Genomic DNA, 16,300 nt, shown 5'->3' on the forward strand with positions numbered 1-16,300 from the left:
AGGGCGGATAAGATTCAAATGCAGTGTGATTCGAATATGCATAGTCAAGTACAATTATGAAGCACAGAACTAAACAATCAAGAGCGGCGATGTCGTCAGGACATATGCGGTTAAAATATACATCTCCGAAAAGGAGCCCGGGGGATTATAAGTATGATTATATCCCGTCCTCAAAATCCAACCAAACGCCACGCTATGCACCCACAAAAAGTCATGTTTTGTACAATGGACGAACGGATACTCGAAACGAGATCAGAATCCTAGCACACCGACATTGGTCCCGGATTTGTCGAGAGCGATTTACCGATAATAGAGGAATTCATCATGTGTGCTTGTCCAAAAACTCCTTGGCTTCGTTGATCTTGGTTGCGAGATAAGGGCTTCCACCACGATCAGGGTGGTTCAGCAGCATCAGTTGGCGGTGCTTCTTGCGGACCTTCTCCTTGTTGAGAGTCCGCTCGCTGAGCTCTGTTAGTCAAACTGGACGGTGGAAGGGACGGATTAGTAGACGTACGGAAGTTCCAGGATCAGGGCTGCTTCACGACGGGTCATGCGTGGCTCAAATCCTCTAAGCATCTGTCAGCCAACCTTCGACTCGTCCTAACTATATGATCAGGGCGGATGGGACCTACCCCTTGTAAAATGCCTTTCCCATAGCGTTCATACCTCCCTGGTAGCGACGAAGAGCGACGTAACCAGCGCGACCCTGCAGAATAGAAAGAAGCAGTCAGCCGACTGAGTATCGCAAAGTAACATCCAGAACTCCTTCCTTACCAGAAAGGCCGCTGTAGCGACACCAAGGCCGATAGTGAAAGTCGAAGCCATGCTCAAGTGGGCTGCAGACGTAGCAGATCGGGGAACAGCTCAAGCAATATATCGATGCGTTATGAATTCGAGATGGCAATCGAAGTTCTGACGTTGGAGAAAATCGGAGCGCTGTCGAGATAAAAATCGGACCGCCGCCGCGATGCCTATTTGGGTTTAGCGCCGTCTCCTCCACGCTTCGAAGCTTTGTAAAAGTTTCTACGGATTTTCGAGCCGCCTTTTTCACGATAACAACTTTCTGCAATAAACCAGTCCCTATAACATCACGATGAGGGTAGAAACTTGTCATTTTTGCTCCAGGTAATATCCGTCTGATTACAGATTTTAGGATCCAACACTGACTCGTCAAACAGGCCCGTATACCCGAGCAAGGGTATCACCTTCGTCCGCAACGATGCGAAATCTTTCCGATTCTGTCAGTACTCAGTTCTACGTCCACCCCACGCACGACAATAGATCTAACTCGGTTGCAGGTCGGAGCAAGTGTCATGCAAACTTCAAGATGAAGCGTCAACCCCGAAAGCTGAAGTGGACCAAGACTCACCGTGCCGCCCGCGGAAAGGAAATGATTGTCGACTCGTCCCTGGTGCTGTCTCAGTTCGCCAAGAAGCGGAACACCCCCGTCAAGTACGACAGAAACCTGGTTGCTGCTACCATCAAGGCCATGGAGAGAGTGGAGGAGATCAGAGCCCGCAGAGAGCGTGCGTTCACAAAACGCAGGCTGGGCGGCAAGCTGGCCCGCGAGCGCAAGCGCGAGGAAGACCGCAGGGTCGTTGCGGAGGGCGAGCACCTCATCCGCAAGGAACTGCGGGAGAGAGAAGAGGGCCAGCCTTTGGATGTCAGCAAGATATCAAGCAGAGTGGTCGGCGAGGAGAAGCTCAGACAGAGGAAGAAGACAAGACTGTTGGTGGATGGAGGTGTCGAGGAGGAAATGGACCTCGACTAGGGGGTTTCTCTTTGCTGAATTATTTCTTGCTTTCCTTTTCATCAGATATGATATCTTGGGTTTACATGGTGGAGTTAGGTTTCTTTCTGTGTCTCAACCGTTTTCTATCACAAAAGCATATCCTGAGGACCTTATCACGAGCATTTGTCCTATATGTGACCTTTCCAGCCCTTCTGGTGTTCATATATGATTCATTTCTATTCAAATACAAGGCTTGACACTAATTTCTTGCTTGCTTGTGTTTCTATCCCTCATATATGGGGTGTTTCTCACTCACTTGCACCAGCTCACCTGCCAGCCACCCTGACAGCATTCACTGTCGAGACATTCACCTTCGATAGTGAATGAGAGTTGCCATCGACATACAGTAAGTGTTGCTCACAGGCATTCTCCTCCCCCTCTTCTCTTCCTCTCCTTCTCTCTTCTCTCTTCTCTCTCTTTCATCGTCACCAAGCTTATTACCTCAACACTGATCATTAATCACCGAGACAACTCTCACTAGCAAATCAGACTGCTTTTCTGCGCCGTTTTAAACAATTTAAAACAAACAAAAAAAAAAAAAAAGTATTAAGCAGCTTTGCTGTGCTCTCTTTTCTTGTTCTCCGTTCGAAGCTCACTCGAGTGTTGGTGGCTAACGTACTGTAGAGAACAGAAAATGCTTTTACCGTTTGTCGGAGGATTTATCTTCCTCACTCTCTGGGGATCATTCTTCCAAGTGCCAGGAAACAATGATTCTCACGGGAGGTTCGTGAGGACCATATCCGACGCCGTAGGTGCAACGGCTTTGGCCAAGGGGATCTACGACCTGGCGGAGGCCATAACCTCCACGTACACGGCTCCTGGGCACAAGGAATTCCTGTACGTCCGCTCGACTGGTTTCCCAAGTCCTGCGGCCCATGTAGGTTTCCCGAACGTCACCGGCACGCGGAAGTCGACAATCAGCGTGGCTATCCCGCTGTGGGAGGAGGCCGACGTATTGCAGATCTGCGTGGACTCCGGTCCCGTGGACTGCGACACGGCGGCATCAAACTCGCCCGCGTCGTCTTCTCGTGTCGGTCTGGTCGTTGCATGGGGTTTATTGGCTTTCATTGCGCTCCTTTGCAAGGGACTTGTCTCTTTTGGTGTTTCCGCACTGGGAGATAAACTCGGTTGGCTCGGCCAATTTCTCGAGGGTACACCCAAGGTAGCCCACTACCTTGCGGCCGACAGTGCTCCATCTCTGTACGAAGAGGTGGACGCTCTGGTCGAAGGCAAAATGCCCTCGGGGGTTGCCGTGTCCAGCTCCGATGTTGACGCTCTCACCAGATCCGCGATTACGGCCCCGTTGGAAGAGCAACAGACGTGGAGATTCGTGAGTATCCATCCTGAGGTGGAGAAAGCGATCTCTCGTTTGGAGCGCCAGCGGATCGTCGCAGTGTCCCCGGAACTGGATTCCTGCACCGTCAAAGGGCTGAAAGTCAATCCCAACGGCGTCGTCGATGGACTCACGGGCACCGCCCAAGGCGCGTCCGATATAGTCGGTTCGTCTGCTCTCCACCCGTCCCGGAAGTGGGCCCTCGTGCTCCGCCGTCCGGAGAACCTGTCACCAATCTTGGTGCTCCAAGTTGTGTGTGCTTTGCTCGCCGGTTGGGAGAGCCATACCGCTTCGGCGGTCCCTGACTCTCCAGGTTCACAGGTGGCCGAAGAGCCAGAGGCCGACGCAGAAGGCGCGCCTACCTCTGGCAGTCGGAGACGCAAGCGACCCAGCCAGGCCAAGAGGAAGCGCTACGCAAGGAGACTCAGGGAGCGGGAAGAAGGTCTGAACGGGGCGGCGCATGAAGCGCCCTCCCCGTCAGCTCGTCCAACCGCCTGTGACCCTCCAGTGCCGAATCAAAGCCGGGCGCCTCTTGTTGTAGGCAACAGGGTCCCGTCGCAAGACGCGAGGCACGGGCAATTTGGTGGTCCTCGCCCGGCTCCCACACCTGTTATGGGTGTGTATCCGTCGCCGTACGGCTGGCAGCAACTCATGTACAGCCAACCGCCTCCTTACTACTACTACGGCCAGTACTAGCTCGTCTAGTACTGCGCCGGTCTGACTTCGCAGTTTTCGACTGGGACCGAGATGTGTGCCTCCGTATCCTCCCCTTTCTTCTTGGGCCAGTCATTCCTCAGGAGCCGAAGGCAAGGTCGGTTGATAGGGCCAGTCCTCGGACTGGACCTCCCGGTCTCGCAGCCTGGTTGCTTCCTGTGAATGCTGGCCCGGCCGCTCTTGGGTCGCCACGACTTCTTGCGGGTCGGGGTAGTTTTAAGGTGAGACATGGTGTCAGTTGTGCGTCTGGCGGTGGAGTTCGGGAGTGAGTGACGGTACGGCACGTAAAGCGTGGTTGTCGAGTGAGTTTCCCAGATCTTGCCTTGCGATTCATTTTCTGACGCGGGTGGTAGTACTTTGCCCTCCGTGAATGAGTTACTATTGGTTGTTCTCTCTTTGAGAAAAAAACTGCTCGTCTTGTTGAAGGTCCGAGACTGAGCCCGGCAATACCACGTTTATACCTTGACCACCGACGACACCACGTTTTACACCTTGACAAAACACTTCGGTGCAAGCAGTCCATGCGAGCACTCAGACAGATTCATATTGTTTTCATTTGTCTCGCAATGACTCTTCTCTCCGCTGAGTGCTCCTGGTCAAAGCTTTTCTGCCACATCACTCAGCCATAACACATGAAGCGACTTTGCAACCTCGAGCCGGTGATCAGTGTAACAACGCTTCAACCTGACTACTTCGAGTCGCAGTCTCAAGGGCTACTTCAGTCTAAACTTCAAAATATTGGAGTTGCGTCGTTCTCCTTAACCCCCATCCAACTTCTATTCAACCCTGCTGGACTGCTTCTTCTGGAGCACATCCGGGCGATCCCCTAGGATGAATGCATTATGCTGCTGGCACTGCCCATAATGGATAAATGCCGATACTATCATGTCAGAACCCAGCACAGGAACAGGTGAGTAAGGGAGCTCTAGCACATTCTTCAGCTCTAACCTACTGCCGCCGCAGGAAGCAACACACCAGTCGTCATACCGGCTCTACCCTCCGCAGAAACAGACGCATCAATCTTATTGCACAGGATATCAGACCTTCAGAATCAAGCCACAGGCAATATCAATCCAATGGTAAGATCAGCCACTGCCTCAAACGCAACGGGCTCTTCATTAGCAACCCTCCTCGATCAGGATCATCAATTCGAACAACCAGACTCTCTATCTGGCACAGACCACAACCTTCTGCTTTACGGGCTCGAAAGACTTCCTTCTCTACTCTCACATCGCGAAGCTCATGACCAGAGAAACTATGTTCCATTTCTCGAGCCACATGCCTTCCGTCTCTAACACAAACTGAATCTCAACCTGGATCATTGGCTCTCGGATTCTCATCATCACGTCGTCGCGCAAAGCTGCTTGCTAGAACATACAAGCGGCGACATACATCTCCATCCGCCTGACTCTCGGACTCTTAACTGGGGCTTACTCGAAACTCATCTCGTCTTCGCTCTATGCAATCAGCGAGACCTTCCCTCTCCACTCACACATGGAAGTCCGTCTTCACGGAAACAGGTCCCTTTGCTCGCCCATGGACGCATTCTCTGCATAAAACGGGCATTTATGCTGAAATTGGCTACTGCCGACAAGAAGGATGCAATGGTGACACAGGCAGTATCTTACAAAGGAGAAGGAGAAGTTGCTAGGAGGAAGGGTTGACTATGGTTATCCCCGAAACGAGGTCGATGTCTTATGATATTATGACCATGATATTATGACCATGATATTATGACTATGATAATATGACCATGATAATATGACCGGGAATGGATGATGCATTGCGTGGATACTGGGCCTGTTTTATCGTTTTTGTACTTGCATGGTTGGTGCTATCTGATTTCGGGACGCACGTGAAGTTCGATCTCTGTTGACTCATGTATTTATTTTGGATTGTGGATGTGCTGGCACGAATTCTCCATAACACATCAATGCTACTCCACTACAACACCATCTAATCACTTCTACAGTTGTCACATGAATGCTTGATAAGGTATGATATCGTCGTATTGACAACTCACTCGACAGAGGATTTGTATACATAGAACAAGGAAAAGCGGACAGTCGTAGACATCGGCAAATGAGGTATGTCCTGTTGTATATGGAAAAGGAAACATGCCGGGGATGGGCATCCTGAGACCAATGATACATGAGATGGTTTGTACCAAGACGAGAACAATGAAAAGGTATAATGAGGGAAGGATATAAAAAATATGACGTTAGGTCAATAGGAAGAGCCCATGCGACGCAGCTGAATAGGCCAGTAATATCCATCATGCATCTCAAAAGCCCAGGTAGTCAGGTGGTATCAAGGTGCAAGCCTCGGGTATACAGTTCCTGACAATTATCCTAGACGCGAACGGGGATGCTAAGTCCAAAAAAAACGCAGAAACCACGGACAAATGGCTGGGACAAAAGCAATGCTCATACATCATCGTAAATACCACAAACTGGGGCACAGCTGTGTCATCTACCCTCAAGGATAGGACAGATGAGATAATAGGAAGGCTAAAGGGAAACATGCGGCACACAGTGGGAGAATGGTACCTGCAAACCCCTTACTCCTCCATGCGACCAAAGACGCCATCGTCATCGTCATCCGCATGAGCAGGACGGTTGCTGAAGTCAACATCGGCATTGCGGTTCTGCCTTTGCACGCGATCCGCATCACCCATTTTCACTTCCCGCTCGTCGGAGACCTTGTAGGAGAGTGATGGGTTATATGATACAGAGAGGAAGATGTTCGGGGTGGACTCGGTGAGGGACGAATTGGCATTGGCAGTAGCGGCAGGGTCCAGGCTTTGACTAATGCTGCCAGTACCGTTGCTTTGATCGAGGTACCGAGACGGGAGCGGGGGCACCGGGGGAATGCCAGGGGACATCGGCACAGGTCCAGTGCGCGGCGTTCCGAAATTGCAGAGGCCAATGGCAGCGGCCAAATCCGCTTCATCGTCCTCATGCAACTTGGCTTCGGCGGTAGAAGGCCGGGTGTCGATGCTAGAGTGCCGGAAGTACGAAAAGGCAGGCGAATGCAGGGGAGCATCACCGTTGAACGAGCTCGAGGGAACAGACTGGTAGGAGTGGGAAAAGTGAGCCGATACGTTGCCCACACTGTATCGTTTGTTCGGGAACACGGGCATGCCCGACATCTCCATGTCCTCTTCGTCCTCGTCGTCCTCATCCATAGGAGGAGGGGTAGTTTCCGCCGAGCTGATGCCGTCGCGAAGCTCCGACGAGGTGTCGGGTGACGCAGATGACTGGTCGGACTCGGCTTCGGCGCCTTCTGAAGGACCGTTCTGGTTCATGTTAACCAGGACGCTCGCGGCCTCCAGCAGCTGAACTTGCTGATGCTTGGAGATCAGTAGCTTCGACGTAATGGCCCATGCCGGGTCATGTTCCCACCTAAAGATTTTCGACCACAAACGTCAACCGACTGGTATCGCCATGAGGGGTGAGAAAGCCTCAGAGGGGGGAAAGGGATTTGGGGAGACGCGGGGAGCTGAATGACCACGAGGGCGACCTTGCAACAGAGCCGACATGGCGCATTGCTCCGATTCGATCCAGGCTGCAGGATGGCATTTGGGGGGGAGTATACACACATATGCTTGGACAAGCAGCTGCCATGCTTATACCCTTTCCCGCAGCGATCGCAGCGTAGTTCCGCCAAGGCGCGCTTTCCTTCGCCTTTGACCAAGTGCGATCCTTCGCTGGCCCGACGGTTTCGACTTTTGGTGTTGACGGGTTTGTTATCCGAACTACTCTCCTCGCCGCCAGCTGCGGCGACGGAAGAAGCGCCGTTGTTGGAATGATTGGGCGAGGGTTTGCGAGCGACCGCGGGTTCTTGGCTGGGGCTGTTCATGCTCCGAGAGAGATAGTGGCCGAAGCCGGAGAGAGCTCCGACCGAAGTGGATTCCAGGCCCCTCCTGGTGCTGCCTCGACGGTGAGAAGGCATCGGCACACCTATCGGTTCCCCATTGGTGTCCTTCATGGATGCGGCGACCGCGGCGGCGGCATTCGCAGCAGCAGCGGTGGTGACACTCTTCCGACGAGTGACACGGTGGTTATGATTGACCGCTCCAAGGGATATGGAGTGGGCATGGTGACGAGGAGTGGATTGAGGTAGTGGTCGGGACAGGGATAATTCCTTCGAATAGGGAGCAGGCACATCAGTTAGCGCGGTCATCTTAACGTGGTCATTCATGGCTCATGACTGATATGTAGAGAGAAGATACGAGAAAAGTAAAAGAAGGTAGGTGAAATACCTTGAATGAAGCCATGCTGTATACGTGGACTCTCGAACTTTATCGCTGAGAGCCCCGTGAACACAAGGCAGTAGGTAAGGCAACTCTTTTTTTCTTGTGTGTTTTAAGGTTTGGTCGTGATGGTCCCAAAAAAAAAAAGTGGTGAGAGGGTGGTGTGGTTGGGCCGGTTATAAGAGGAAAGTCACCTGGAATTGGTCTGGGGAGGCTGAATGAGTAATATGGACTGGAAGTCAAATGACGAGATGAGCAATTGGAAAGTAGATAGAATGCCAGAAACTAGAGAGTGCAGAGGATGAGAGGATACGATATGTAGGGAGAAGAGAAGAGGAGAGGAAATGTAGGAGGAGGAAGAGAAAGGGAAAGAAGGAAAAGAAAGATAGAAAGAGGAGAAGCTGAAAGAGAGAAGCAGCAGCAGTACGGAGTAGATGTAAGTAGGTACGTGGTATTTGGTGGACAAGCAAGAGGAGGTCCAGGTACCTTTGGATAAGTAAGTCAGGAAATAATCCACCTGCTGCTGCAACTAGGTAATCCACTAGGTAATACTAATACTATACTACTACTACCTACTACTACTACTACTAATAATAATCAATGAGCGATATAAAATCAAGATCAAACATGAACCGTACGGTAAAACATTTAACTAGTAATAATGGAGAATGCTAAATAAATAATGCCAATGCCAATGCTAATAATGATAATAAATAATAATCAAATAGTTGCTATGTGCTCCGTACTGTACGTGCTTTAAAGATTGTCAGTTCCTTTTTTTGCGGGGGGGATTTTTGGCTCCAGCGGAAATTCGCTAGTCGAGGCGATGCGGGGGTTCTGGACACTGAGCAGTACACTGGAACTGAATAGAGGGAATGCAATTGATCAGACGGTAAGTAAGTAAGTAAGTAAGTAAAAAGAAAGATTAATGAAGCTTGAGGATTGCAGGAAAATTATTATTGAACATTGACAAAAGAGAGGAAAGGAAAAGAAAAGGAAAAAAAAAAAAAAAAAGTGATGAACTCCCCTGGCTGAAGAAAAGAGTTCCGATCAACTTGATTTGATATCACACAGGTTCCTGACTAAAGGGGCCGAAAGGGCCAGCGGCAAAACAGGGCGAGAGTCAGCAAGAAATACGGCGTAGATACAACCAGCTACCTTAGTTGCAAGGACAAAGAAAAAATGGCAGTAGATAACTTGGGTTGTAAATAGTTGGCAGCGATGTGATCATTCAGGATCCACTTTGAATCTGGAATTCATATCACTCATCCTGGGGAGAACCTGCTTATGATATCTTACCAGAATACTTTTCGAGCATCAGCGTAGATCGAGTCCAATATCTAGATGGGATACTGGCTCGGACGGAATTCCAGCACACAGGGCATAAAAATCGGGCAATACCAGTGCAAACACCAATGATCTGAATGTGAATACTGAACTATGGGCAAGACTTCAAGAGATCAGCTGCCCTGTCATCCGCACGGGCTCTTTAGCAGGAGATCACATCATTAGGCGTAATAAATCAGGTAATTTACTCAGTTACGGAGACTTCCTTAAAAAGCTGCCCCACCAGCACCGCCCATTGCCCGTATCGGAATTGCCTCATCCTATCGATTGTATGGGATGTTGACCCCACTGTTCAGTCCACGTATGGGCATACTGTAATTCTGGTCACTGACGCCGTACAATTTGTACTCTGGTTCGCTGGCGATGCTCTCCCATCGACCGGTCTAGGGCTTTGGGAAGAGACAAATGATGTCATCCATGCCTTACAGTACATTGGACACCTGATCCCCGTGTCCATCCCATCCCAGATAGGGAAAACACGTATCTCTGCCTATTTCACTGTTACATGCCGGTATCATTCTTACCCATTGAGACACCTGACCCTGGCTTACCTACCTAGCCCAGCATGCCTTAGTTACGTTGCTCAAGCATGATCGCCAGGAACTTCCTACTGGACCTCTCGAGAGGAGAGGTACTATGATAAACGGACTGTCTCTCCAAGGCTTCATTTTCAGTCCACCTCAGTTACGAGGGAGCGAGAGACACCTATTGATAGATATCATGCCGACTCGGCGCCCATCAAACTAAATAATGCCCAACTTTCAGTCACCATTTTATTCCGGAGAGCAGAGAAATGCTTCAGATTCATCAACAAAAACGGAACCATTTGCTCCTTACTAACTAATCACAGGGCTACTGAACAGCTTTATTGACTCACAGCTCTAACACAATGCTCAACTTTCTTTCTTTGACCACTCCTACCACCACCATTTCGCCGGAATGCCTCAAATTCCTCAATGTCGCTACTCGGCTTCTTCCCCTCCCCCGCAAGCACCCCTCCATCCTCCAACATCTTCTTCGGTTTTTGCACCAGCGCCCGAATCTCTAGGTGAAATCGATCTAGAATGCGAAGAATTATCCGAGGATCTCTTGAGCGCATTCCTGCCTCATATATCCCATGACGGTACGTTCGTGCCTTAGCCAGAGTGAGGAACGGGGCGAAGATATTGGGACCCTGTCGCAAGAAGGGAAGGTGAATCAGGACGAGGAAGGCTGAAAGCTGTTTAGCCACTTCCTCTGGAGTGTAGCTACATTTGTCGCGGAGAGGTCACCCCGACGGACCATCCGTCATCCCCGAGACCACTAAAGACCAATGTTTCTGGTCAACCGCACGATTGGGGCATTCCGACGACTCTTTCGTTCTTGGGGATAAGGGTGCCTTTACCCTTAGGACCGCTGCGGACTGCTACTGGATGCGATCTCAGCATGAGAATGTTGCGTGGACGAGATCTGAGCCGAGCAATTGTTGCTTTCTTCAGGCCGCAGTGCAGAATGGTTTTGCAATTGAGAGGATCGTGAATGGGATCTAAATTCGGTAGCAGGGAAAGGAAGAGGTCCGCAGAGGTTGGTGCCTGTGGGAGAGGGCGAGGCACCGGAGAACAGGAAGAGATGGTGTGTGTCGTGGCCGTCCCGAAAAAGGTCTCAGAAGTTACAACTCATGCATGTAGCATTATGAAGAGCCACTTTTACTAGCGTGTCATGAATGATGTTTTGTATGATGAACATATATATATCAAAGATCTATCTAGTCCACTCTCTGGAAGCACACCGTGCAAACACCCTGGCCCTCCTGCCCTCCAAATCTAAACTTGGGATATTCCACACGTCCCCAGACCTCCAACCGATCAGCGTCAGGACCCTTGGCCTCCTCGCTTGTGAACCAGCGAACCAACTCCTCCTCGGTCCAATTGCAACTCGTCACAACCAGGAACCCGCCCTTGCGCACTAACCTGCGCGCAATACCGGGATACCGCTCACATACACGGCGCTGGATCACCTTCCCCTCGCTCTTCCCCTCAACCACCACCTCCTCTGACAACGAAACCGCATCAAACGTCCCCTTATCAAGAACGATATCAAACCCGCCCTGCGCATACGGGAACCAGTCCAGCCGACCCCCCTCCTCCAACTGCCCGTCCGAATTCAAAATATCCCACTCCTCAAACCTGATCGTCATCTCCTTATCCTCCTCAGGGACCGGAATCGCCTGCGCAGTCTCCGCCCCGTTCGAAACAACCACATCCTCCTCCTCCTCCTGCCCTTCTTCTTGTTCCTCCCCTTCAGAATCGCTCTCACTCAAATAAGCCGAATGAATCTTCAACCGCTGCAACTCCCTCGCCAACTCCACACTCCTCGCCGAATAATCCACCCCGACCATCACCCCCCGGAACCCGCCCCTCTTCCTCAACAGCGCAAGCATACTCCCGTTCCCCGTCCCCAGGTCCAGGATGCTAGGCTGCCTGCGCCTCTCCTCATCGCTCAGCGGCTTTTTCGCGGTGGTTGTAGCTGTAGATGTTGCGGGGAGGGTATTGCACGGCGCAAGCGGGAAGCTCTCGTCCGTTAGGAAGCGGAGGACTTTTTCGGGGGCGTTGTGCTCGGAGAACCACGATGTGCCTGGGTCGTCATCGTCATCCACAGATTCGGTTTCGGACTCGGGTTCGGAGGAGTCGACAGCTGCGTCGGCGGTGGGGGTTGGTCGGGCGTTTGGCTGGTGTTTACTGGAGAGGTGGGTGAGGGTTCGGGCGTAGTAGGTTTCCCAGCTGCATTGAGGTTCAATTAGCAAGGGGAATCAATCTGATTCATAGACATGGCGGTTTGAGCGATTCATCTTGTTTGTGGTGTTGGTGATTTTCTTGTTGACATGCGGATGGAGGGGTACGCGGGGTAGGCTTTGAAGATGTTCTGAAAGGCCGATTTCATGCGGCTACATACTAATTCTTCGTGCCCAGTTCGCTGGGAGACAGATGTGCCGGATGATTCTCATCTGCCATGATTTCGCTGTGCAGTGCTATGGCTACTGTAGTCTATGGCTGCGGCGATGAAAAGTTGATACGGACAGGAATCACTGGATGACGTGAAGCGCAAAATCAGTGCCCGTCTACTCGGGGTTTCGGCCCGCTGTGGATAAGACCTCTACTGTGGACAAATCTACCAGCAATTACAACAAGACTCAGTAATCTACTTCAGTAAGGATTTCGACAACCATTCAATGGATTTGTTTCAAGTATACTGTTCAATGGGTATTCCGCGTTCGCCTTCTTTGAGTTGCAATCACACCAACAAGTGTGCAAAAATAAGCACCACGCCAGACGCTTCTAAATATTGAAGCCATGGCTAACTCACAGTCACAGTACACCACTAATATTACAGGTTATTAGGCAAACAATGCCACACTTTGTTCTTTTGAAACACCCCGGACGCCGTTCGACCAACAAAAGCATGCGAGACCGAGTCGATGCTGAATCAATGCAACAATAAGACCTCCAGTCGACCAGTCACTCACTGGTCGAGAAAAAGAAATGCTGATAAAGGCTGGGAATAAGAATGCAAATCACGACATCAAAGCCTGCTTTGGTCATCGAGTCATCAAAGTATAGTAAACATAAGGGTAAATAGTGGAAGATCAAATGAAAGTGGAAGTGAATGGCGAATAAATGAAAAAGAAATACAGATCAAGGAGATAAAAGAATGTGGCCCAGCAGAGGGACGAAGAAGACGCGGAAAGAGACAGAGGAGCGAAAGTAAGTAATGCTCAGAGAATGAATGATGAAAAGAATCAGGTCATGGAATCATTTCTCCAACGTAACCCCAAGGCATCACGGCAGAGACAGGCTGTCTTAAAAACCATTAAGGCAGTGTTTTATAAAAATTCATCAATATTCCTCATTATAAGTCGCTCGTTGCCAGGAGGGGGAGACCGAGGGTCTGCCGTCTGTGTCCGAAAAGGAGGACCGCCAGGAAGGCGATCTTCCAGCCCATCTGGGAATGGAGGAGCAAGAGACGGCGCCAGGAATTGGCTCGTCCGTGGAGAAAACAAGCCCAGCGGATCCTCGACAGTGTCTTTTTCAAAGGAATCTGCCGGTGCCAGAGAACGCGTCCCAACATCCTTTGCAGCCGTCTGTGCCGTTTCGAATCGCTGACGAAGGGGTAAAGGACGAGGAGACAAGCTTCGCTTGTGAGACAGAGACTTGGGGATCCTCCAGGGGCTGACTGACGGGGGCGTGGATCGCTCTGTCGAGGGCACAGAGAGAGTACCCGAGGATGTTTGTGACAAGCTGGCTGGGGTTGCGAGCCTAGAGTAGCCTGAGTTGCAGCTACTACCGCCTGGAGGAGTGAGACTCGCTTCTGTTGTCCTTCCAGATCTCGAAGGCTGGGGTTCAGAGCCTCTTCGGGGTCCATTCACAAACCATTCCTCCGGCGCAGGCTTGGACGCACCTCTCTGCTGCTGCAGCCTGGAGCGAAAATCGGTCAATTGATAGATGAGACTCATGTTGGGCCCAACCCAGCGACTCCGTCCCTTCACGATTTCGTACATGGAATTAAAGTCCAGGTGCCGGTTTTTGTAAAGGCCATAGGCAATCACTAGAGAGGCGGATCGGCTAGCGCCCAGTTGACAGTGAATGAGGACCTTCTTCCCCTCAGAAACACGGGAATCGATCAACTCGCACAGTGGGTATAAGTCGTCCAAAATCTCGGAATTGTGGTCCCAGCCTACGTGGATATATTCCGGCCGGGAAGAGTCACTGCAGGGCGTGACCGGAGACTCAGTCTCGGATGGGGGGTACTCCAAGGCAGACTTGAAAGAAACTTCCGAGACCGCAGTCGGCGGCTCCGCAGTCGATGAGCGTTTGGCGCCGGCTGAGGCACTTCGCCAAGCGCTCATCACCGTTCCATTATTCCCTCGGGCAATAGCGAATGGGTTTGCAACTTCCTTCGCAACGTTCACAACAACATCGAATTGAGCAGCCTCTTGCATCGTCGGCTCCAAATAAAGATAGACTCCGGAATCGTATATTTGCACAGGACCATTCGGATAGCCGCGCTCGTTTCGCCGGGTTGACTCTCTCGAGTCCAGATGGTCCTCTTCTTCCTCCAGTTCATGCAGGACTCCACCCGCAGGTGAGCCCTCTTCGACGGCCGATTGAAGGGGCGAGAGATTATGTTCCGAAGCTCCTGACGGACGTCGGCTCCCATGGTGCGTCACTGGTCGCGGCAATTGCATGCCCCCCTTGGGACCAAAAGACGGCGAGAACACTGATGTCAGAGAAGGCGAAGACTCTGTGTGTCTCAAGGAATGGAGGCCACCAGGTGTTGGTGGGACCATTTCCATGACATTGCTGGAGAAGGATCTGTCAAATCCAGGAGTTTGGATAGTGAGATTTGCAGGCTTTCGTCGACTGCTTCTGGGAGGGATATGCGCGGGGGAGGGTGGGGCGGAAAGATTGCGCTGGGAGGCTGTCTCAACTACCGAGGCTGTTGCGATAGCTGGTCGCGCCGATTGCGACGGCGGAGGCATTCTCAAGGAAAGATTCTTGAGATTGCGCGCCCGCCGACCTGGAGAATCCGGACGCGCTCGGCTTAGTACATCCTGCGAGGGTTTCGACATGGTACTTGGCTCTCCCGAGAGTGATTGATGTTCAATATTGCGCGAGGGTGGCATAAATTTGGGAAACGACAATGGCATCGCCGATGGAGATTCGGGTGAAGAGCTGGGAGTGGTGTCTGCGGCCAATGGCGAGTCGAACGTAGAGATAGTGGTAGTAGGAGATGAATCTGTGGATCCCGAAGTCACGGACGAGATACTCGTCCGGTGCCGAAAGGGAAGTGGACGCCGAGATGTATTGACGGTAACATGTGGAGGAACTCTGAGAGGTTTGAGTACTGCGCTATGCTCCTCACCCTCGGCGAATTTGGGCGAGATTCCACCGAATACCGACATCAAGGACGGGAACGAGTCCGGGAGTGACGGTGGGCTGGTTTGCACAGGCATGATGGACCAAGGCCTTGAAGTGGATCTGCGTTTGAAAGGGGACACCCTCTCAGGATCGCAGCTCTCGCGAGGTGCTGGTGCAAAAACCGATGTACACTGATTGCATCCAGACAGTTGAAAGGAAAGAAGTGTCGCACTTGCTACCTGCGCAAACGACCTTTTCGTCGAAGAGCGATCAGCGTCCATGTTCCCAACTTCCGTTCGCTTTACCAAAACATAAGTATCCCAAAGTGGAAGAATGAAGCAAACGCGGCTGCAAGGAGTGAGACCAGGCCGACGATCAGACTGAAGTATAGAACGAACGACAGCAATAAAGCTATTGAAAAATGAGAAAGAGGGATCAAAAAGCCATTGACTTCATCAGGGACGAGTAAGCGAAGATCAAAGAGGCGACCAAGGAACAAATGCTTGGAAAGAAAGACTAAGAGCGAGATAGGTAGACAGAGGGGATAGCGCCAGCCTGTGGATGGATGGACTGACTCTTGAGACAATGTTGAACATACCAAGGAATGCCACAAGAGGACTGTTTCCTCTTTGAAATATGCCAATGCCGAACGGGTAAAGGATTGTATTTGTGAAACAGGAAGGAAGCCGGACAAAGTAGCCACAACAACGAAGCCCGTCAGGGGAAAATAAGGAGATAAAGGATAAAGCAGTTTGCTCCGTTTTCAAGGATTACTGCAAGAGAATGTAGTAATAAAGATGACTATGATCGGTTCAGGTTTTGGCAGGCAAAGGACTGGGGAGAGAATTGCCGCCCGGTGTCTTCTATGGGCAGTCGTTCCTCCGGGGAATGACGAAATGAATGGGGTATCGAAAGTACTATCCCAGGTCTGAGCTCAACAAGAAGGAAGGTAGGGGAATGGCGAC

The 16,300-nt window shown here is 51.2% G+C and overlaps 6 protein-coding genes across 6 annotated transcripts, besides 5 other annotated features; 2 read left to right on the forward strand and 4 right to left on the reverse strand.

Annotated features, from left to right (window-relative positions):
- Window positions 1-322: 322 nt before the first annotated feature.
- On the reverse strand, window positions 323-825 carry pam18 (putative mitochondrial DnaJ chaperone (Tim14); the record flags this gene model as incomplete). The annotated part of the gene is made up of 4 exons (XM_001265838.1): window positions 323-461; window positions 515-568; window positions 633-706; window positions 775-825. The coding sequence occupies 4 exons, from the start codon at window positions 823-825 to the stop codon at window positions 323-325; spliced, it is 318 nt and encodes a 105-aa protein (XP_001265839.1).
- Window positions 826-1,093: 268 nt separating this feature from the next.
- NFIA_035110 (ribosome biogenesis protein RLP24) lies at window positions 1,094-1,771 on the forward strand (the record flags this gene model as incomplete). The annotated part of the gene is made up of 3 exons (XM_001265839.1): window positions 1,094-1,125; window positions 1,179-1,240; window positions 1,299-1,771. 3 exons carry the CDS (start codon window positions 1,094-1,096, stop codon window positions 1,769-1,771), a joined length of 567 nt encoding a protein of 188 aa, XP_001265840.1.
- Window positions 1,772-2,169: 398 nt separating this feature from the next.
- Window positions 2,170-2,207: a microsatellite.
- Window positions 2,208-2,426: 219 nt separating this feature from the next.
- NFIA_035120 (uncharacterized protein) lies at window positions 2,427-3,821 on the forward strand (the record flags this gene model as incomplete). Its single annotated transcript, XM_001265840.1, has 1 exon — window positions 2,427-3,821. The coding sequence occupies one exon, from the start codon at window positions 2,427-2,429 to the stop codon at window positions 3,819-3,821; it is 1,395 nt and encodes a 464-aa protein (XP_001265841.1).
- Window positions 3,822-5,536: 1,715 nt separating this feature from the next.
- Window positions 5,537-5,605: a microsatellite.
- Window positions 5,606-6,399: 794 nt separating this feature from the next.
- On the reverse strand, window positions 6,400-8,024 carry NFIA_035130 (putative C2H2 finger domain protein; the record flags this gene model as incomplete). Its single annotated transcript, XM_001265841.1, has 2 exons — window positions 6,400-7,243; window positions 7,441-8,024. The coding sequence occupies 2 exons, from the start codon at window positions 8,022-8,024 to the stop codon at window positions 6,400-6,402; spliced, it is 1,428 nt and encodes a 475-aa protein (XP_001265842.1).
- A 619-nt stretch (window positions 8,025-8,643) lies between these two features.
- Window positions 8,644-8,683: a microsatellite.
- Window positions 8,644-8,684: a microsatellite.
- A 302-nt stretch (window positions 8,685-8,986) lies between these two features.
- Window positions 8,987-9,010: a microsatellite.
- A 2,175-nt stretch (window positions 9,011-11,185) lies between these two features.
- Window positions 11,186-12,431, reverse strand: NFIA_035140 (putative S-adenosylmethionine-dependent methyltransferase; the record flags this gene model as incomplete). The annotated part of the gene is made up of 2 exons (XM_001265842.1): window positions 11,186-12,200; window positions 12,373-12,431. 2 exons carry the CDS (start codon window positions 12,429-12,431, stop codon window positions 11,186-11,188), a joined length of 1,074 nt encoding a protein of 357 aa, XP_001265843.1.
- Window positions 12,432-13,300: 869 nt separating this feature from the next.
- dspD (putative protein-tyrosine phosphatase) lies at window positions 13,301-15,430 on the reverse strand (the record flags this gene model as incomplete). The annotated part of the gene is made up of 1 exon (XM_001265843.1): window positions 13,301-15,430. One exon carries the CDS (start codon window positions 15,428-15,430, stop codon window positions 13,301-13,303), a length of 2,130 nt encoding a protein of 709 aa, XP_001265844.1.
- Between the last annotated feature and the right edge of the window lie 870 nt (window positions 15,431-16,300).

The sequence above is a fragment of the Aspergillus fischeri genome, genomic scaffold (assembly GCF_000149645.3).
Source record: "Aspergillus fischeri NRRL 181 1099437636247 genomic scaffold, whole genome shotgun sequence".
NCBI lineage: Eukaryota > Fungi > Ascomycota > Eurotiomycetes > Eurotiales > Aspergillaceae > Aspergillus > Aspergillus fischeri.